The sequence below is a fragment of the Opisthorchis viverrini genome (genome assembly GCF_000715545.1).
Source record: "Opisthorchis viverrini unplaced genomic scaffold opera_v5_4, whole genome shotgun sequence".
Taxonomy (NCBI): Eukaryota; Metazoa; Platyhelminthes; class Trematoda; order Opisthorchiida; family Opisthorchiidae; genus Opisthorchis; species Opisthorchis viverrini.
Window position 1 is genome coordinate 4969579 of NW_008751660.1, and position 23163 is coordinate 4992741.

The 23163-nt window shown below is 40.0% G+C and overlaps 1 protein-coding gene across 1 annotated transcript; it reads left to right on the forward strand.

Moving 5' to 3' along the window:
• Positions 1-643: 643 nt before the first annotated feature.
• T265_00478 (hypothetical protein) lies at positions 644-18201 on the forward strand (the record flags this gene model as incomplete). Its single annotated transcript, XM_009164251.1, has 2 exons — positions 644-788; positions 16525-18201. 2 exons carry the CDS (start codon positions 644-646, stop codon positions 17820-17822), a joined length of 1443 nt encoding a protein of 480 aa, XP_009162515.1.
• Between the last annotated feature and the right edge of the window lie 4962 nt (positions 18202-23163).

Consider the following 23163-nt stretch of genomic DNA (forward strand, 5'->3'; position numbering starts at 1 on the left):
CAAACACGAATCACTTTTTCAGGATAGCTTTAGTTAGCGAAACAACAGAGACGAAGAATTTGAACGAAAATGCTAGTAAATACCTTCCTATACGAATAAGGATTTTTCTGCTGCACAAAGGAGTTTTTTATCAAAATCGCGGTATTTCCCACCGCTGAACTTGTAGTAAACTTTGGGACGCTAAACTTGTAGTAAACTTTGGGAAGCTAGGATGTTCGGAAATATGAATGACAAATCTGTTTCGTCAAGCTATTGCGCAAAACAAAATGCTACAAATACAGAAAACTGCCCGGGCACAAATATTTCTTGGAAAAGCAGAAATGAGGAAATGTATTTGACACTAAATTGTGGCCTTTGATTCCAACATGAATTTCGAGTTGTAAATACCAGCACCTAACATTTGTGCAGTACACCCTACTAATATGTTACCTGATGTCCTCTAAATTGGGACAGCTGAGATAAATCCTAAAGCACACTGCTGGTTACATTTTTGACCAATAAAATAGCCAACATCAACCTGGTTCAGGAACCAATGGGAAAACCCATTGATTTCCGAATGTGTATGGGACGAATGCCTTTCTCCACATTGCAGATTAGAAATATATAAAACAACCAAAGTACCGTAAGACCGCACTGAGTAAAAATGAACAACTTTACTTATGCGGAACCCGAAAGTCAAACTGAAACACTTATCGACGCCGTATCGCGGATGACTCAGCTGGTTACCGCTCCTGCACGACACCTTGTAACGTGCCTGCTATCTGTGTTTTTCGTAGTTGGCATTCTGCGTAAGTTCGCTATACGTACGCTGCTAGTTTTTATTCATATAGTGTCAAAAACTGACAGAATATTTCCTATGTCAAGTACTGAGGAGTGCAATACTTGTGTAGTTCAGCCCGTTACATTCGTCCCTTTTATTGTCATTCAGGTTTGTGGATTTTCTAACATGTACATTTCTTGGAAAACAGGCAAAGAATAGTTCTGACCAGTATAAAAACATCATAAATTCGCTCCAGGTTTATTGCCTGACCTGGTGACTTAGGTACAATAAAATTATCGTTGGCTAAAAAAATATTTATGCATGAGGTCTACGTGAATTTTCAACATTAGGCTTTGTGTTCAGTAAAACTATCAAACGAGGCAACTATATGTCTCCTCGTAGAGAAAGGGGCTAGGTCTGAAAAATTCTGACAGAAATAAATGTGGTAATTTTATAGCTCGGGCAAGATACAAAGTTTGTCTTGGTTTGTTTTATTCTTACGGTAGGCTTGGCGTGACTGATGCCTATTCCGAACGCCTCTTAATAAAACTTTGGTGAACAGTAAGTGTGACTGTGCACTCTACAAACTGATCTATGTTATCAGAAGTACTTAGTGATAGCTTGCTAGGTGTGCTCAAATGCAATCAGCTTTGTTCACACAAAGATATTTATTCTAATAGGCAGTGCATATGGTCTCATCACTTGAAGAAATTATTTCCGTAGAAAGATCCAGTATGAGGATGCAGACAATGTTTTACTACATACACCACCAACGGCTGTAATTTAGTATACAATGAATATTTCTTATCGGTTCGTATAAGGGACTTTGGTTATGATATTTAATTTTGTGGAACATTTGGAGGAAGCAATGAATAAAACTGAAGTAGGTTTATTGAAACCGTTTTGCGCTACCATTAGATTCCTAGTGTTAAACAAATTGGCGTTCTACGTAGGTGGGCTGTAATTTTGTAGAGTGAATCTGATGAAAAAAACAGGGGAGTGTTTGTCGCCTTTTGGTCAGTCAAATCCAATTCGAAGTTCTTCGGTGAGGCATCATGGGTTCACATCTACAATGTTAATTTATGATGTGCCAAAAGCAGATGCTTTATTGAGGAATGCCACTACAATGACAGGCGATTGCCGGGTAGGTCCCAAAGGACCATCTGGAAGCGTTCTAACATATACACTTCACTCCAAACACCATATGAAGAAATTCCGTATTATGATTTGTTAGCAGCAAACTGCATATTTAACACTCCATACGCACATAAACCTGTCGGTACAGGGTGCCATGGCCGAAAAACGTAGGCAGTGAGAAACGTTCGTTGAAGCTGGTGCTGTCCCCATGAATTTAATCTATGCTTAGCTGTTTCCGTTTGACGCTATTCTGATTACGAACGCGTAAGAGAATTGAATTTTCGGATCAGTATTGAGTTATATGTTTTGGTTGCAGAAAATTAATCGCCCATCGCATTCACCCAAGAACAAGTTTCAACTTGCGGACTTTGTTACATGTGCTTGGAGGTCACGATAAAAGTGCGAATATGTCCACTAAAAACCCCAGCTCTATACAAGGTCAATGTTTTGCCATATGGTGCTGTACGGTGTTTTTAAAGTCCATTAGTGTCAGCTGTTATCAACTGGATTGCCTGCTTGATGCTGTTTCTAACCAGTGTAACGACAACATGTAGTGCATTCTTAACTGTTCCATGTTGTATCCGGAAGATTTCTGTTGCCAGTAAGACCATCTGTATAGACTGTTAAAATATTACAGAGCATTATAGATTATTTTTAGTGTTCGACATGTGGTTCGCATAGAAGCCAGTACACTACCAGTCCAATGTACATTAACGAAATGCCTGTTTCCGAATAAATGCTGAATTTTCCAAAATGGATCATAGTGATGGCATTTATCATGATAAGGCAAACCAGACAAGAATGACAAAATTCCTACATAAATTATGTCAATGCCCGCGGGTTCTACACGGATTATTTCTCCACTGATTCATTATTTCAATAAAACGAACTCAAAAACCTTATTATTGCCTCAATTAGTATACTGATCTACCTCATCGTCTGCTATGGATATTTCGACATCTTGGCCGCACATACTACTCAAGTGAAATGAAAAATATTTTTATACACAATTCAGTCGTCAACTTTTAAAACCCTCAATGAGTTGTCTAAACTGTAAAAATGTGCTGACCAAAAACCAGCGTCTTCATGTTGTATATAATTTGTGGACAGTGGAAGGACACAACGGTAACTAAATACCTTCTACCAGTTTGATAAGTTACTTCCGAATGATAATAGGCTGAATCGCAACGAAGAGGAACGAAAACTAATGCATTATTATTCCGCATGTGTCTCTTAGAATAGTTGCGTTCTCTTATCTGGGCCGCAAAAATGTTGCATAGGTGCATCACGCTTATTATAGTTCGGCGCTTGTTGCTGTAGATTTCTTGGTATGATTAGTCATTTTTCTTATTGGGTTCGTAGTTTTTTCGTTTCATACTAATAGGCCACTTAAATTTTAGTAACAATACTTCAAAGTATGATAAGATGATTTCAAATAGCCATTGAGCACACCCTACCTTGTGAAGACCGTGCCGTTAAGCTAACGCAACACAGAGAGCGGCCCCAACAATACATTATGCCCGGTTGAGAAACTCGTAAAGCATGATAGCATCGAGGTTCATCTCAAATGTGAATCCCAATTTAGTGCACTGAGAGACAGCACCTGCACATGGTTTAAGCGCACGATTTCTCATTTAGTTGGCGTGTGCACTATTGGGTGAGATACCACGGACGCTGACTAATAACGGACTTTTCCACTAGGTCTTACATGGATTTGCTACAGCCGCATTACCAAGAGAACCGCTGGTGTCTTTCAGTGCCATCACTGAGCTTCTTTGTAACTCTCGCAATGGGGCAAACCTTAGGTAGTCCGGTTCACTTACACGGGATAGTGGAAACTAAATTGAATTTAGAAAGAAAATGTACGGGTTGTGGTTGGTTCTGGCCTTTTTGTTTGCACTGAGTATCCTGTGATCCAAACTCGGGGTTTACATCTATGGGTTTTGAAAGTGGTGTTCAATTACAACCAAAGTATCAGACAAGACAAAATCAAATGGGCGCTCAGATTAAATATGGAATGTTCAGAATCAACCTGAACCTTCAATGAGCTGAAGACTACTATGACCCTTGGCCAGCTGATCTCGCATAGGCGCCTGCGTCGGTTAAAATATGGTTAATCCGGAGAATTGTTTACTGCTGATGTTCTCTGTGGTCACGGATTTCTTTCGACGGACTGACTAGAGAACGACAGGCCCTTAATTTTGCACTGACTTCTGGTGTTAAATTAACAAGCTGATGCAGAAACGGGCGTTTCCCTTCTGTGATTATGTGTGTGCGTTGAAGCAGTTTAAATGCAACTGCAACACGTCAAGAGTTGGTAGGGAAATTCAACCTCATTAAAAGACGCATAATACTGTCATGCAGTTGATCAGTAAATTATCAAGTAGAATTGAACAGGCGCCAGTAGGTTTTCAGGACGACATGGCACACGCATTACCTACTGTTTTTGTGAGGGCCAGCGTGATTCACCAGACATTTGATCTTAAATCTTTTATGCTTATCATGTGTGCACCTTGGAGTGTAAATATAGTTAACATGTTCAGCGATCAATTAAAAATCAGCAAATTTCACAGAAGTAAACAATTTTCATTTAGGGATCAGTGGACAGACTGTTACTATAAAGATGAGCTTAACGTCTATCATTCAGCTGCTGCATAGTCACCAATGACATGACAAGTCAACGTTTTAGTACGGTTGCTGTCCTTTCAAGCCATTGCATAGGGCGACATGTTCCACACACGCACAGCTTATCAGGATTCGTCTATTTAAAAAAACTAACACCAATTCCCATCCATGTTGCGATGTTTTAGTTGGAACCAGCAAATTGGTCACCGATAAGCAAGCTGCCTCATCTGTTAGAATCCATCACTAAGCCTGCCTTTTATCATTTAGCCTAGTACAAACGTTGTAGTGCGTAAATTTTATCGGAAGTAAGTCAGTCATTCGAGGTATACCATAGGTACCAGAATGGTCTATTTAGGCCTTATATCCGCAGTCGGCCCTTAATGTACACATCGCAAGTGCATTAGCATGAGAGTCGGATTTAAAAAACTAAGCAATAGCAAAGCATGTTGAGCTTTTGGTACTGTTTCCTTTTAGTTACGAACGATATCCCTGTTGTTCCAAATCTATGGTACTATTTAAAATATAAACTAGCGTGCAACAGCCAGCCTGTCGACAGTTGTAAAATACTGTCCTACGCATTTAAGAGTCCACAAAAGTTATGTCTGTTGATCACATTATTCTTCCAAATTTATCTCCCAAGTGCTCAGACAATAATAATCCAAGATTGTAAAAACTCAAATATTTGCTCTTGAGTTTTCAACTGTGGATTCAAGATTTGCAGTGAACCACTCAGTGTTTATAAGTGCATCAATCGACTTCAGCAATATGTAGAAAAAGTTAAGCTTCACTCCGATTCAGTTGTTGGTCTCCATTGTTGCAGACCCAGCGCTCATGATGTACATTTATGATTGATTTTCCACTCATGTAAATATTTAGCAGAATTTAATGTGACTGATTGGGTGAAAAGTTTTACTTTATGCAATTAATTGTGCACGAATATGATTCCTGTTTTCATAGGTTGGACATATGAAGAAAAGCCGAGTGCGAATATTACACACCGCGAACTCATGTTGGAGCTTGCTTGATAATTTCTGGAGTGGACTGCTCGCTAATTAAAACCAGCCCCCTCCCCTAAAAAATCAGCAGTTTGTTTTCCCTGAGGGGTCCGATATCGCCTTTAGTTATTTTCGTATCAGACGGATTAAATTCAGTTGAACTTATGGACAATTAAAACTACAAGCAACCACAGTCTACCCCGAAAGAGGACAGAAGACCTTCCCGGGCACACCGGAATCCACTGTAGCTGTCTTGTTTAAGTTTGCACACTCGCTTCGGGAAAAGAGAGTGTATAAGAAAAATCAAGATTGCAAGAGTTTCATTTTTGTCGCATTGTTTAAATTTCGATGTTGCTAGATTGAATAAATGTTGTTAGCGGTGACAGTCAGTACAGAAATCTTATCCGGAATCGAAAATGAACAGCTCGGTCGAACGTCTAAGGTGTGTACGTGAGACAAGTAGGAATGCGTTCATCTTCTCTGCATCATATATAGCAATCTATGTATTAAATATATCAATGAAGTTTAAACAGCCAGTGGAAGCTGAGTGATGCGGATTGGTAGAATTTAGGCAGCAGGCAGCCCAACCTGAGAAATGTTACTTATCTGACGGCTCATTGTGGTGTGTACACCATGGGAAGCTCTTAACTGTAATGGAGCAGTGTACCTCTTCCACCAGGAAAAAGGAATTTCAGTTACCTCAGGAACCTATACCAATTTGGTTCACCCCTATTACTAGACTGCACATTCGTCTTCCACGTGATGGCATCATTTTCCCAAGCACAATATAAGGAGTTGGTAAGACTGTTCGTATTTTAAGGCTCTCGTGAAAATCTTGGAAAAAAATTGGAGTAGATATGAGTAGTTACTTTTCTATGTTCCTAGCGAGCACCATATAGCTAATGTAACTGTATGAATGAGTTATTCCTTGTGCATTTCATCGAGTATAACATCAAATTTGTAGAAGTAATCAATGAGCAGAGAAGAGAACCGCCCATTGTTTATAAATTAAAATCATTCAGATGATCTCCAGTTTGGTTCTGTTGGTACCCAATGACACAGAATAGCGATGTTTGCGTTGAGAGGAGTTTACGGTTGGTAAAGTGGAAGAAAGACGGTGTGGTACGACAAGACTTGAATTAGAGATTGCGGGCAAAGTAGGCAAGCACCGAATGCTTGTGCGCCATTAAAATCCAAGATAACTTTCATTTGGTGCACGAATTCAATACAAACTGAGATAAAAATGGGTGAAGCTGGTGTTTGGAGGCTAAAATTATTGCAGAGTCGGGTTGGTTGCTGACCAAAAATGGCGAGTTAAAATTTTTTGGAGCCTACTGTTATCTGTGGTAGTGGTGGTTACTGTCAAACGCAATTACACCTTGGCGTTTCACCATGTCTCTATTTTGAAAGAAGTAACCCAATCACAAGCGGCATAAAGTTGCTCATCCCAGGAAGTCGATAGCGAGATAATTCATTTAATATTGCATGATGCAAGGTAGTTTATCTGTAACAGATCCAAAGGCAAACAAGTTCTGTTGAAAGAACTCCTATGGCGCTTTAAGAGTGCATGGCCATTACGAAACGCGGCAAGCAATCACTGTGAATGTTGTTAATGTGTTTTATGTCACGTGGACTTGGAAATTGATTGGTTCCGGTAGAAAAAGTGAGTGTTGTACACAAGAATATGGAAAATTTTGGTATGGCACAGGGAATAGATAAGATCCTTCGGGTTCTGCCCATCGTTGTGCTCCAGCAAAGTACAACAGATGGAGCAATTCAACAAATATAAAAGTGACCAATAAATGCACGCGGTTACAAGGTGGAGAATGTTACCCAACTCGTGATAAACACCGTATGCAAGGGAAATGGTAAAATTAGTCTGAAATTTATAAATGCGGTACGTGAAACATGTAGAAACTCACATATGTAGGCCTCTGTTTGCAGTCGCCAACTTGAGGTATAATACCTGAAAGCGATGGTTAAAAGTTTCCAGTATCTTAGCTTGCTACGCCAGAACAATCGACAGCAAAGTTACCCAGAAGTTGGGTTTTTTGCCAAAATTTAACTGTAGGTCAAAGCCATGTATATCGCCTTCAGTCCCTTACCAAACTCCCGAAAATGTAGTGCCCAATCCGAATTGCCGTTATCTTGCTGTTAACCTGCGTTCAGCAGAAACAAGTTGCAGACAGCCGTTTCAGTCGAGTTTTACCAAGAAGGGTTTTCATGCTAGTTGGAATGCTCCATAAATCGTAACGGCGCATGAAGATGCGTCGTTGGGCAGTCTGCAGATTATCGTAAATCCATTTTAGACGACAAGCGCCCATTTGGTTGCTGAAGCAGAACAGACTAAATCCAAATAACGTGAAAAAAAAGTTTTAATAATCTGTCCAGAAATGTTGCCTTCATCATTCGCAACTATTCTATTGGAAACGACAGCTCTCTCGTGATTAAGTTCACTCAGGTGTAAAAACCCCGTAATGATTACCTATGGAAGAATGAACCTGGCCATATGGTAGGTGCTACTGTGGAATTGAAAGTAGTGCTATGTGTTTGGCTGAGTTGCTAAGCAAGCAGAAAAATGAGCTTAAAAACGTTGCTTTCGAATATAAAGTTTAGTCATACTTATTCTGGAGGTATGAGTGACAAATTGGTATCTGTTTTTTTGTAACCAGTACACATTTCAAGTGGATCTGGTATGCAAAGCTGGTTATTGTATAAGGGCTGCGGCCTAAGTTACCCAAGTGCCTTAACGTTAACACTAAACAAAGCGTATCGGCTACATTTTGGCTGGCACAACTCCACTGTACGTATACAGATTAACGTTTCTTTACTATTATACTGAAAGGCCAAAAGGTTTATTGTTTCTAAAACAATAACAATGGCAATTTTGTTTGTCTATTTTGCATAAATTACGGATAATTATTAAAATAAAGTGACACTAAATAGTTTAGATCAAAAAGGGATATTGTTGTACAAGGGTTTGTTGTGTCACCATTATCTTTGCTGTATACGATAACAAAGTCTCTCGATTTTGTTTGGTTTCTCCATGCGGGGCTGTTCAGTTAGACATTTGCAATGCCCCCTATATCCTGCACTCATTGTGAGAGCACTTGTTGGCTATACATGAACTGTATGCGGTTATATGTTTTCGTCTCACTGACAAGCCTCACCGCACAAGTACAGCGTTCAAGATATTTTCGACATCTTCTGAGGTATAGACCCTTGTCTGGTAAGCTGCACAACCAGGAATCATGCTGTTAACGTTTTTCCGTTATTCGGGTCTTAACTGATTCTAATGACTGTCTTTCCTTTTGCATTGTGTGTTTGGGCGTGTATTCAGAACTGTCTGAATCCTCACCTCTCTTACAAAAAAATCTGAAAACAAACAGAGTAAGTCTTACAGTGAAGGGAGGAACTTTTATGTCATAGTTTATCAGTATTTGTATCCCTGTTGTCCGAAACTCTACCAGCGATGACAAGGGGAAAGTATGTTGACGTGTAATGTTATTTTTTACAGACTAAGTTTTCTATTGAGTTTTGTCCTCACTGGGTATTGTCAACATCGTTCAGCTCACGAAACTCCAGTGTGTTGAATCCGCGACCTTATGCCTAGTACTTTGAACAGTTAACCGAATGTAGAACGATTCAACTTTCAATCACAAAAGTACACCATTGGTATTGGCTGCTCCAACAAGTGAAGGTTCGTCAGACGAAAGTATCGAGCATCTTCTATAATTGTTGTTCATCTGGGGTATTTGCTTTAAGCAGCTTAGCTGAGTGGGATATCCAACCCGGAATTCTTCACTGAAGGAAGATGTTGTTTCCGTGATTGAATGAGGGGCGCTATGAATGAGCGATACATCACGTCTAAATGCGAACTAATCACGCTGCCAATCAGCCGCTTGTAGCAGTAATGTTGAATATTCAAACTACTGGTTGTTTATTATAACAGTGTGACCTGGGTCGCGTGACTGTTTACAGAGTAGGTCATCAGGCATGGCAGTATATAGCCCATTTTGGCTGTTAATGTGAACAAAAAATCAAGCGTCTTATCTGGTTTTGTTGAACGCTATTTTTCTGCAAAGATGTGAATTCGTTACGGACTGCCATTAACCAAACTGACTGAATTCCAGGTGCATTCAGCCTCGCCATTCTTGGCCATTAGGAATTCTTACAGCGGCGATTCAAAGCAAATAGCACAGTGTCTTACAAGCTCCCTTTTAAATTGAAGATTCCACATTTTAACTAGCGCGGATCTTTTGGAATGCGGCAGTTCATCATGTGTCTTACATAACTGCCGCGACTGGGCAGTTGGTTATGCAGATCACACAGCAAAGCAAAACGGGGTTCCACAAAAACAAATTTCACCGATAGCCTGACCAAGGCACTTGATTAAGATTTCCTCTTTCTTTTACACATATCTAAGTTTGATATATAGCCCATTTGGCTGTTGATGTGAACAAAAAATCAAGCGTCTTGTCTGGTTTTGTTGAACGCTATTTTTCTGCAAAGTTGTGAATTCGTTACGGACTGCCATTAACCAAACTGACTGAATTCCAGGTGCATTCAGCCTCGCCATTCTTGGCCATTAGGAATTCTTACAGCGGTGATTCAAAGCAAATAGCACAGTGTCTTACAAGCTCCCTTTTAAATTGAAGATTCCACATTTTAACTAGCGCGGATCTTTTGGAATGCGGCAGTTCATCATGTGTCTTACATAACTGCCGCGACTGGGCAGTTGGTTATGCAGATCACACAGCAAAGCAAAACGGGGTTCCACAAAAACAAATTTCACCGATAGCCTGACCAAGGCACTTGATTAAGATTTCCTCTTTCTTTTACACATATCTAAGTTTGATAAATTTATTTTCAACCGCCGAATCTACCAGGTTGCATTAGCTTTCCGCCCAAATTTGTTGCAACCAACCACTGATACTACTGTCATGTTTATCTGAATACAACAAACGAGATGAAAATTTTAAAAGGACTGGTTTGGAATGCATGTATCCTACGGTAAAGTCAACTTGGTAACCTATGCGCTAATTCTTCATAACGCTCTTGCAGTTATGTTTGTTTGGAGATTTATCCCTTGCAAGAGATAGCTTTCGTCTGAGCGGTTTACGATTTCCTTTTCATGAGGTTGGTTATAATCATTCCAGTAAGACGCAAAGTCTGTTTATGTACGTTCTAAGTGTGCTTCCATGGAGCCACTCTTTGATTACTTGAGTTAGTCCTAAGAGTGTTCATCCGAAGATTCACTTTAGGAAGCTTCTTGTGTATACGCACCTACATGCACCTTCTGGGCAATAAGCTTCAGATTTATTTCTATGCTATATATATGGCGTCGGAGCTTATCATTTCCATATTGTTGTTGTTAGCTGTCGTTAATAGGGATCCTAAACTGCTCACGAAATCTACGGCTGTGTACAATCCTCATTTGGACAAAGCTATATATATGGTGTCGGAGCTTATCGTTTCCATATTGCTGTTGTTAGCTGTCGTTAATAGGGGTCCTAAACTGCTCACGAAATTTACGGCTGTGTACAATCCTCATTTGGACAACCGCCATTCAGAGTAGGCATATTTGACTAACTAGCGTGACTGTCTTGCAGTGGATACTATAGCACACGTTCAATGATATATAATCTCGATGTCATTTTTGATGACTACGCCAAATTTATTCACTGTCACCAATGAGTATGCTGAAAACAATGCATGAAAACGTCTGCAGTACTAGTGATTTGGACGCGCAATAGTTGGCGGAAAGAGTTCCGTGACTGTAGTGCAAAACTACGCGCAATAGTTGGCGGGAAGAGTTCCGTGACTGTTGCTGCGAACGCAAAGCAGCAATGCAGAACTTCTGTGGTAGCATTAAGGCGTCCTAAGTAATGAGACGATGAACTTGTGACATTACTATTGAACAGGGAATAATGTATATGGCCAATCTGGCTTACCTATGAGCACACTTTTGACGCATATGAATCCCGTTCAATTTTCCACCCATTCTCACCGTTTTGCAGTTGAATTATAGGATTAAACAACGTATGTGTCTTTTATGACAGGTGGCTTGAATTTCGACGAAGGCACAATGGGTGGTATTCATAATAATGAAAAGCACATGTGAATACGCTGTGAATTGCACGGGTTCAAATAAGAAAGATTGTAATCAAGGGGTTATCTTACAAAACAAATTTTACCATATTTCCATCTGATAATAGGAGGCAAGAGAGCGGAGGTTGCAACACGATATTGCAGACAGTCATTCCATTGCACTTCACTACGAGGATTTTTTGAAGTTTAAAGCCTAGGACAAAGAAAACTCACTGATCCTCAACGTGCCGGATGACTACTCTGTGGCTGAGTCAGAAAAAAATACTACTCCACGCTTTTCTAAGTCACTCAGCTTTGGAAATTGTATTTCCAAACTTTTAGTCATTGAATTAAAAGCGCGGGTAAAGTGGCACAATTAAACAACTTCAGTAGTGATTGCTGTCGGTACCATTTAAGCTAATTGAAAACCCGTGCCAAGTTCTGTCGAAAAAACGTCACAATGGCCAGCAACCCAATTATGTTTTAGTACGATTTTCTTCAGCCTCACATTTGTCAAGCAAGGAGCACTTTTTAAAAGATGTTTAGACAAGGAGTAAAACTTAGAATCGTCAAAGTCACATTAAAGCATTTGTTCAAACAGAACAGTCCAGGTTTATACCACAAAGAACAACATGTACCGTTTACTTTGGAGGCCAATTTACTTCTCTTACGCTTTACGTAATTATTTTGGTGGTTCAGCAAGTTGGGAAATGTTGCGCGACATCAGCAATTCACCTTGGATGCAGATCATGTTGATCCCTCTGTTAAGTGATTACCAATAAGTGAAAAAATGTGTCCATCGTAAAAAAAGTAAAGAAGGGAACTCAACCCCTGATGCATCGCCAGAGGCTCCACAGCTGTTTATCAACCAGGTTCACAGAAGAAGAAAATACTCATTGCTTCTGATACTGTTGGTTCACCTACTACCAGCGAATGGTCTATAAGTGGAGCTCATTGACGGGTGGTTTCCAACATCCTCAACAGTGTCCATCTTGTCAAGAAACATGAATCCGTACCGATCATGAGGCAAAACCTACAGAATCAATCCTGGACACCAGCCGATGGTGTGAACTGAAAATGTGCAACCAGAACAGGTTAACTCGGAATAGCCAGCCTCTCCATTCTAATTACACACTTTGACTCTACATGGCAAAATGTTAGTTGGAATGGAAAATATTTAGTACCGTGTCATAAAAATGATTTCATCTGCAGAATACCAATCCGACTACTAGATTTGCATACAACCAGTGATCCCTTGTTAGTGTTCTGTTACACTAGCTGAAAGATACGAAATTCTCTTGAGAGAAATATTTTTATTCAATCGGCTACCATATCAATATTTGCCCAAAGCGTCAAGATGATTCCCTATTTCTGCGTCCTCGGAACCAACTCATACTTTCTCAAGACACCAGCCCTGAAAAAGTTAGTTCATTAATAACTGAATGTGTTTCAGTTGCTTTAATTTATATTTCTACCTCAGGCCTATGAATGATGGGTTTATTTGATTAAACTAACACAAGGATGCACTAGAGCCTGCCACGCGTTCTCTGCTGACACTACTCAGTTTTCATTTAACCTGGTTTTTTCTATTCACACCATCAATTTTTTTGCCAGTGGCGTTTCTGAGGTAGTTACAAGTTACGTCGTCGTCAAATCCGATGACATAATCCATTTTCCAAAGTACGACGACAAATCGACACCTCAGAAATTTCTGTCTAGACGTACCACAATGCCGAGTGCGAAAATGTGATGCCGTTCGGGGTGACCAGGTTGATAATGAATGAGAAAAGACAGGTTAGACGTACCAAATGCCGAGTGCGAAAATGTGATGCCGTTCGGGGTGACCAGGTTGATAATGAATGAGAAAAGACAGGTTGTATTGATGTACTGAACATCACACAGTGGAGATTCATAAATTTCATTCGGAAACCATTGAAGTTCTTGATTTTTCACTGGAATAATAAAACGTGAAGAACTCACTTGACTGCTGGGCCACTCTCAAGCTGAGCGCAAATGCAACATGATAAGTGTATAAAACGTTCACATATCGCCTTAAAAATAGCAGTAAGACAAGACATTTGGACAAAATTAAGTTGCCGTCAGGGTAATGAAAAGTCAGGCTACATTTAAATTAGGGAGCTACTAGTGCAATATAAAGTTTCGATGGTAGTAATGGTAGAAAATATTTATCAATAATACTTGGGTGTTATTCACCCACGACAGTCACCGGTACTGAAAATAAGCGTTCGTAAAACCGCCCGACCTTCGACTGCGTCAGTTGCAACAATCTATCATTTTCTATTACACCAAGTCAAGTTGAACCCCCGAGGACAATGTCCTCACAAAACTCCGCCGTTTAATAAAAGCATTGCTGACAATCACTTAGGTTGTCGGCGATGATATAGTTCCTCCTTCAAGTAATCATCATAAACTGCCACGTTTACCATAAAATAAGGTGACTTTGCCTGCTTTTTGCCACATCACTTCGGATTTTGGAAATTCTGAGAACTGTCTACAAAACTTAAACACTCAATGCCAATATGTCAAATAATTTCCTCTGGAATGAAATGAAAACGTTGACAATGGATCGGTATGTCTTACGATCTCATCTTGGGTAATTAAGGCAGATGCAGCTAGATCCAAAAAGGTATTCCGATAAAAATCTTATCATGTTCTATGTGGATGACCTTGTTTAACCGCTTCTGGTAATTGATCCATGTCAGCAGATCTGCGTTATGCAACTGGCCCACCAGATTCTTATTTGAACTTCATCCTACCCCTTGGTTAGGTAGTGGTCTCCGAGACGTGTTAAATTTGCGACACATGTAAAGGAAATTTTCACCCTTTTAAAATTTATGTTCCTGTCCCGGAAACTATTCGAATATAGTAACTTTCCGGTTGTTGGTTCCCTGGGATTTCTGGTGGATGTGGTGTATGGTATATCTAAAGTCATGCTGACGCAAAGGTAATTTCATTGCTGATTCGTTCCTTCAGGACACAACTGCTTTTATTTCTTCCTGGAAGAGTTAGGACACAAAAGTAAATTATACATAAACGCGTATTTTGTTTACATAATCTACAATCTTTATTCACCTGGAGTGATCGTGTTTTTTTTTGTTCAATAATATCGGTGGTTGCTGAGGTGATTTCCAAATGTTAGGTCAAATTAAGCTCAACCAAACACCCCACCGAATTCCTGAACTAGGCTTTCATATTTGGTGAAATTTTTACCAGGATTTCTCGTTAACAGCGAAATACTAATATGGCCCCGGGGCTTACACACGCAATCGGTCGGACATTGGCCTACCAAGAAAAAAGCACGCCAATTCTGAGTGTATTCTTGCAAATGTATTGGGTATTGCAGTTAACATCCAGCACACTCAGATTAAAAAACGGTATAGTACGTAGACCAACTGCCTTTCGCTGCTTCGGATTCTCGATTGCACAGATTATGACAACCACTGCATCTGCTTGTTTCAACAAATGTGCAACCGTGTGGCCAACGTTTTATCTTATTGAACGTGCTAAAGTTCTTATTATTTTTAGAGAACTAGTAACCGAATAGCATTCGAGGTAACCGGTTGTGGCGTTATCGCTACTGCGACCGGTAAGCTGGCTGAAATCTTCAGTTCCCCCGTTTCTCACCCAATTTTGTTGCGTTATATTAGAAAACCCAATATGAACTAATGCAAAGGCAAATAATTTATCCGTAAACCTTAGAGTCTTGAGTAATTTTATATGGGTTTCACTGTAGAAGAAAAGTAGTTGCTTTGAGGTTACAGACCAGGAGAACCGGACTTACAGTACCAAACACCTAGCTATGTACAATAGGCCTAAGACTTCAAAATGTGAATCAGTTTGTGACATTCATAATGTTTGGATGGATATGTCCAGACTTCATAATGCAAATAATACTATCATATATCACGTCCTCCTTTTGATGCTACTTTCCAACGTACTGTATTTTCCCAGAAATCACTTGTACTAACATCTCTGTTGTGTTGATTTATGTTTATGTAATGTAAAAATCACAGCTCAAGTTTAAACCAACCAATCGCAAGAAATCTGTAGCTCATAACAGACATTGGGTTTTTCTGAGTTTCTGGTAAAAGCTCAAGTAACAAGCTAGTTTTAAACAACCAGCACCTTAACGGTAATATAAATAAACGAACCTGTTTGGAAAATTTGGTTGCTTGTTGTACAACCGTTAAAACAGAGGAATGGCATATTAGATTTACTGCAACGATAGCTTGACAGCGCATAATTTTGATTCTGCGTTACTTTTTTATTGAGAACAATTTACTTCTGTATACATTCGCAAAACATTTTGGTGTCATATGGTTGATAGCTGTTCAACATCCATTTACCCAGGGCAAGGCCACGCTAATTTCATCTCACTTCTAGATTATAGTACATCGTTTACTCATGTAAAATTAGGAACTGCATTATCCAAACATTTGTTCCTCGTTGAAGTGGGTTGAAAATGAATACTGTTTGATAGTCCAATTTGGAATAGTACATATTCAAATTGAATTTCACGCACGAAAACTCAACACAGTTCGCGAAGACTTGGAACCAGAGACAAACCGGTGTTGGAACAATGGGCAGTTTTTGACTTACGAGGGATTGGAAGAACACGACTCTGATATGCAATCTTGGGCTGCTTCTTGGCATAATATTTTAATTAACCTGTGATCACTTACGCTATGGCCGAATAGTTTCTAATTACATATATTGTTACGTCTATACAACCACGAACCCGGACGAACTATTGAAGAATATTAAACAGATAAGTAACTTGTTTCAGTTCAGTTCAACATTTAATCAGTTTTTCCCCCATTCTTACTTAATTTGCTAAATTTTAATCTATCACATCAGCTCAAGTTTTCTTTTTTTACTGTCTACTCCCCATTGAAGTGATCATCCCGGCTCTTTTTCAAACGGCCGCTGCATATGTCTGGGCAGCGCAGTCAAGGAAAGTTGCCAACATACGCATCCAGCCGATCCGAAACCCCAATGCACAGAAGCGTTCATCAAATAAGGATGGAAGAGATGAATGCGAAGTACCCGGTACCCTAACGGGTTTGGAGGCTCGTAAACTTTTGTCAAAACAAGATCGTACACTTTTTCTCTATCGAATCCTGGCATGCTCCGCCTCTCTGTTAGTTCTTGTTTTTTCAACCTTGCCACAATTAGTCTTTGTCGTGGCCAAACCAATATCCGACACAACCATTCATAGACAATGGGGTTGGTGTCATGCGATTGTTTATGCAGACCTCGTGAGTAGATGTTTTGCCACCTATCTTGTTGTGGTTCCGTTCGGTGTGGTGTTTTGGAATTTTATTTTCAGCGAAGTTGTACCACGGCGCCACTTACTGACGGACAATGTATTTCAAGTAATTCTTCAAGCAGCCATTCCAATCAGTGCATTTTCTACGCTGCTACCAATTCTGTTAATTGCCAAGCAGTATGTTCCAACCCCTGTCGAAAAACTGATTTTTTGTGGTTTGAATGAACCCTGGTACCTTGCTTTCATCTATTATGACTTCATAGTGACTAGAATTGTTCCATGTGTTTGCATAATGATCATTGCTGCTGGTTTCCTTCGTTGGCTGTCCCGTTCCGATTATGGGATCTTCTACGAACCTGGTCTATTCATCTTATTTTTGCTTCCACTGTGCTGCTGTGAGGTTGTCATTCACGTTTGCCAACATGCCGGTGTTTTGAAAGTCATTACTGAACCTATATTTAGTAGCATCTTGCTGGTATGCTATTCTATTTACCACATGTCATTCAGCTGCACTTTTGTCTTGGCCACAATGCGATCGGTGATCGGAGAAATTCGCGAGGAGATGCGCAGGCGACAATTCTTTTTCCTTGGAGAACACGAACTAGCAGAAGTTGTGGGCGAAGAAGAAAGTGGAATGCATGGTACTACGCGGCAAACGAGGCTAATTCAGGGCTTGCAGAAGCAATTTTCCGTTGCTTTCCGTTGGAAGCCTGATTTTACGGAAGAAGAAACGCGAACTGTTATCAACAACCCCACAGATTTTCTGGGCAATGACCATGAAGAACCAGGTCGCTGTCCACCTAGACAAGGTCCGGATAAAAGCAGCAGAATGAAGTCAGAACAAAATGTGAGCAGAGTTGATGACGCTATTTTACACTATGAGATTCTCCAACATTCGGCGCATTTAAAAAAAGCCAAGGTGTAAGAAGGACATCCTCTGTTTTGAACTCCCGGTGCCTAGAATACTGTCATACTCATTCTGGTGAAGAGGCAGTTTCTCAAGATAAGAGTTGATTCAAATCCTGCGGGCTAGCGGGTCTGTCCTTCGGAAAAAGACCCCAATGTTCTTGAAGTGGCCCAAAGTATCTTCGTTTACTTTCCCTTTAGAATCGTTCAGTTACAACACCAACATCCATGAAAACATTTTTGTTAAATTTTTACCTTCTCCATCCACTGAGCGGTTTTTTGTTTCTTTGTATTTTGTGCGTGTTTACTTTAGTGCAGTGTGAATAAAAGCTGGAGGCTTTGTTTTTCCTCGAAGCGACTTCATCAACGGAATCGTTGTGTTTTTTGTTTTATTCCGGTGCACTGAATGGTAATGAATTAGTGTATCGAATGTTCGACAAAACTTTGAACCGCATACTAAATGCCGGTTGCAAACAGTAAGCCAGGAGTCAGCACCATAAGTGATTCAGAGGTTTCATGAGCAACCTTATTATTGTACCCACGAAACTAATGTAAATGATAAATTGGCCTAGGCGAATAATCCGGGACATAAGAACTCACACTTCTTGTTTTATCAAGTAGTTGATCCACCTATGCGCAGTGGTAGTTGGGTTCGCTGCCAACACTGTATTACACTAATTACTATGCGAAGTTTTGTGAAGTGGCAAAGATAACCATTTCATGGACTTCAGTTCCAAGTTTTGGACGAGTTTGCTTCACTTAGGAAAGGTGATGCTGGGTGAAAACTCCAGTCAGTTGACAGTGTGTTGAATAGAGTTGAAGGATGCCCCATTGCGGTGAACTGCGATGACTAGAATATCACGTCCTGCGACCAGATGTCGCTTTTAGTCCCTGACACGTTTGGCAGAGTAAGGTTAATGTAAGCATGGTATTTGACTCACGTGCACACACGCAACTGATTACTCTGGGTTGACAGAGACTAAGGCGTATGTGAGACATTCCACTGATGCAAAGTTACATCCCGCTAAGTACCTGGGTAACACATGGACTTTTCCACATGGAAAACTTCTGTGCACTCAAATGTATTCCTTTTGTGTACAAAAAAGCAGAAACATTTTCTGCATTGTGTTAAACAGTTGTATGGATATTATTGCGGTGTTGTTGTAGTAATACTGTTATCTCTCGGGCCTTTTTCTGGTAGGAAAATCGTCTGATCAACTCAAGACATCCGTTTTGCTATCGTACAAAATCATTCCATGCATCATGTTCCCGAGATCACTGATCATTCGTTAAATCAACCCCGTCATGAACTCTTGCAGTAGAGGAGCCCATTAATCGTTCGATATTAGAAGTTAATAGCTGATTAGAGTATTATGCTCAGTTAAACGTTGTGATCTCTTTCATGATACGTCATATAATTTGTTCTGTAAAGCTACTAGTTCTTTGTTGCTGGTTGTCATGGACGGACAACTGTCATATCCGTAAGTTAAAGAATTTTCTGTTGACTAGGAACGCAGAATTTGGTAGTAGATTCACGAAGAGCCATTTCATCGATTTCGGAAACCATTTCGACAATCTAAATATGCACAGACGGCCCAGTCTTACAAATGAGTTTGAGTGTGAGTTAACTACGAAATGATTGTTATCGGTTGCGTTGACAATGTAGTGTTAGTGAGCCAGTACACATGAAGTGCGTTAGCTGACATGAAGCTGAACGTAGACCAGGGTAACTTGAAAATGAGTTAATAACCAATGCAAAACAGAATACTAATGCCTGTTTGGTCACATGGAAAGACTCTAAGTAACAGTACAGTCATTTACTTTTTGACGCACATCTGTCCAGATAGAGCGAGCCTCATTCCACACGTCAAATGGAACTTGTTACACAAAAACACACTATCGGACCTCATGGTTAGCTGAATAAAATTCGACTTTGTATGGTAAAAAGTGTTTCCGTATAACACAAACCTGTGTGCTGCTGTGGAAACACTTAATCAGATTCAGCTTGAATGCATAGGGTTAAGAAAATTGCCTCACTATTAAAGTCGTTCTCGGCCTCCACAATAATCCAGCTTTTAGCAGATGTGAAAAGGAACAGTGTGGACAAGTCACATGCTGACAGTTATGCAAATACGCATACAGTGTCACAGTGCCGCACTTTAATCCCGACGAGGCACTTTCAAGTTGACTTGACCCTTCATTTTGGAATGTCGTCCACGGACAACATGAATAAGATTCTCGATTTGGGAAGTTTTTGAGACAAGACATACACTTCGTTCTTCAGATTCATTTGGTAGGGCATGCCTTCTTCAATAGTTTATCACAAATCATCTCAATTTAAGACTACAGTGTGTTAGCTACATCAGAACGCTGATTCATTTTTTGGCAAATTCCCTAAAAGTGGCAGAACTGCTGGTATTTTAATCTCCTTGCTTTCTTTCTCAGCAAACTGTACCACTTTTGTTAAGGTTCGCTGGAAAACAACAGCGGATTTATTGATGAAGCACTACATGAGGGAACGTACCCTTTTATTTCATAGTGTCAGATACAATCAATATCGGCAGTGACGTCGTAAATTTATCCCCGTTGTTCGTAAACGAGTTTTCTGTCAAGAATCTGGAGATGTGCATTCATTCACCGTTGTTTGGCAACCACATTACCGTTTTTTGCCGAAGTAGATACTTGTACCCTGAAGACTGATACAACGTGGCATTCAACATCTCTGGGGAATTTACATTTAATTTATTTCAGAGGGTTAAAAACGTCGGGTTATGGCGTAACGTAAACGCTGATCACGCTACTCCGATGAATGAAAACGGTTTCGAAATTCAGTAGTTATCAATCCAATTGGTGAACTATCAGTGTCCAATTTTTCCGCTTAAAATTGCATTGGTGCTCATCAGAGCGAGCGTATTGGAATTATCCTCCCGTGTAGATATGTGAAGGCTCACTACTGGGACAAGTTGACACAAAGTTGATAACAGGTTCAAGGCTCAATTATCTAGTCTTCTAACGCAGCATAGACAGACCCTTTCAGCTTTATGCTCCATATCGACCATAGCTCTAAAACGACCAGTGCGAAATTACCACAGCACTACAGAGTAAAGGACTTTACACGCCTGTTGCCTCCTTATAACTGCAACTCTTGGTTTACCAAATATTTAATTTTGTCATCGATGAAATAAACCCTTAATTTGCATGATCCGAGGTTTTGAATAATGTTCTATATAGATTCCACAGACTTAGGGATATTTTAGGGGATTTTCTTGTGGCTTTTTTTAATTTTTAGTGTGTAAAGTTCCTCCGACTGTATGCTTCATTTAAAGGAGTGGAGCACGTTACTTATGGTCATTTGAATCATCCTACCCGAAATGTCAAGTTACGTTGACGTTATTCGCTGAAGTATTCTTTGTTTGTCAAACTATTTTACTGGTGATTTTGTTTAGAAAAAGGGAGCATTTTTGGACAGCCTTTCAGAATTCAGATGACAGGTATCAATTTCCATATCAGTGCACCTGACAGAGACGCTGTAGAAGCTGCGCTGATTTGCACAGCAGCAAGTGATTGGAGAAGGTAGAATTCCAACCGAATAGACCATAAGTAACTCAGTGGTTTTCGGTAACGTCACCCCAGAATGGATGAGAGCACTAATCAGCAATACATTGAAGTTATGATGCAGTGAAGCGTTCATCGCCAGAGATGTATCGTTTGTTTAAGAATCGGGGAAAAGCCCGCACATATAGCACTGGACGAAACTCAGGCCATTTGAATTTTTTAGTTCAGGAGATGAGAGGTTTCATTGTGGTGAACTTTTATCCAGAAACTAAAACGAGACCGAAACGTTTGTCTCCTTGGTCGATATGTCATGCTGTGAATGCGAAGAAATGGAGTACTACATGTACCTGCCGGGCACCTCACTTACTGACAGACTGTTTAGTTACTTGGCAGTGACAATGAACGTACTAACGATGGAAGTGTCAAGCATAATATAGCGGTTGGGCAAGAATATAACTTCCGCGAAGTTTATAGTTTATAGGGCTACATGGTCAACTTTGGGCAACAGTAAACGTAAGACTGATGTAGATACCTGCAATACTTCCAAGCAGATAGGCGTATATTATGCACTAAAATTGATGTAAGATGCTGTTAAATGATTCATGCTGAGAGGAAACGCGCACGTAGCCGAATGAGACACATCTTGATCTTGACGCAACCTTTTCTGACTTATGTTCAGGCTCTGAGTGTACCTAACATTTATTTGCATGCTTCTTTCTGTAAAATTACTGGTGGCGCCCCGCTGAAGCGTCGACATAGACCATGATGTTTTCCATTAAGTCGATGGCTGTCGACGATCAGTTACACTGGAGACGCGGAATAGTCATACTTGATTCCTGACAGAGCATCTTTCCGGCATGCCGAATTTGGTGGTGCACCTCCGCATTACTACAATTCTATGTGGATTTCGTGTTTTCAAGATATCAGTAAATTGTTTACTTGAGAAACGTTCGCAGATGGAATAGCACGATGCGCAAAAATATCATCCGCGGAATAAAAGCAACCCCCACGATTGTCCAATTGGTTTCTTGCACTAAAACTAATAAGCCATTTTAAAATTTGCCGAGAATCTTGATATTCTAGTTATGGAAGCCGAAATACATCCGTTATTCTCCCAATAGCAACAGTCTACTTCGAAATAGACTGACCATATGATAATGATATGTCAGGTTGCGGTTTGAAATATTGGTGTGACTTAAAATTTTGATGACGACAGGTTACTCGTATAAAGGTTAGAAAACCTAGATGGGTTTGAGTCAGTAAAACTTAACCTATGTGGTTTATATGGTCTTTTCGTTTAAGGTCCGTATATCAGATGGCCTGCGGTATGTAACCATAATAGCTGCATAAACGGAAAGAAGGAGCAAAGTCTAACCTATTCATTTTTACTGATTTGACGGTTCCTGTTAATCAGGTAGCTAGAATGTGAGCTCATCCTCGTAGCCCATGTGTTTAAAGGTCTCGGATCATAAGCTTCCCTTCTAGTAAATACTTCGGTGAGGTCCACGATGTTATTACGGGTTCACTGATATGAACGTGAAACACTATCTAGACTTGTGGATTAATTAAAGACTCTAGCTTTTAATCTAATTCGCGCATTTCATGCTAAACACGCCAGATGTGTTCTCTTTAGAGACTTTCTGGATGGCTGCTGAGTTACCAAGTCGATAATTATTTTGAAACAGTATCTGCAGAAGAAAATTCTTGGATTTATGATATGCTGTTCATGGAAAACATAATCGTTCACGAAATATCTCAGTTTAGTCTAGTGACATATGGTTCTGATAATGTTGCGTTCTATCTGC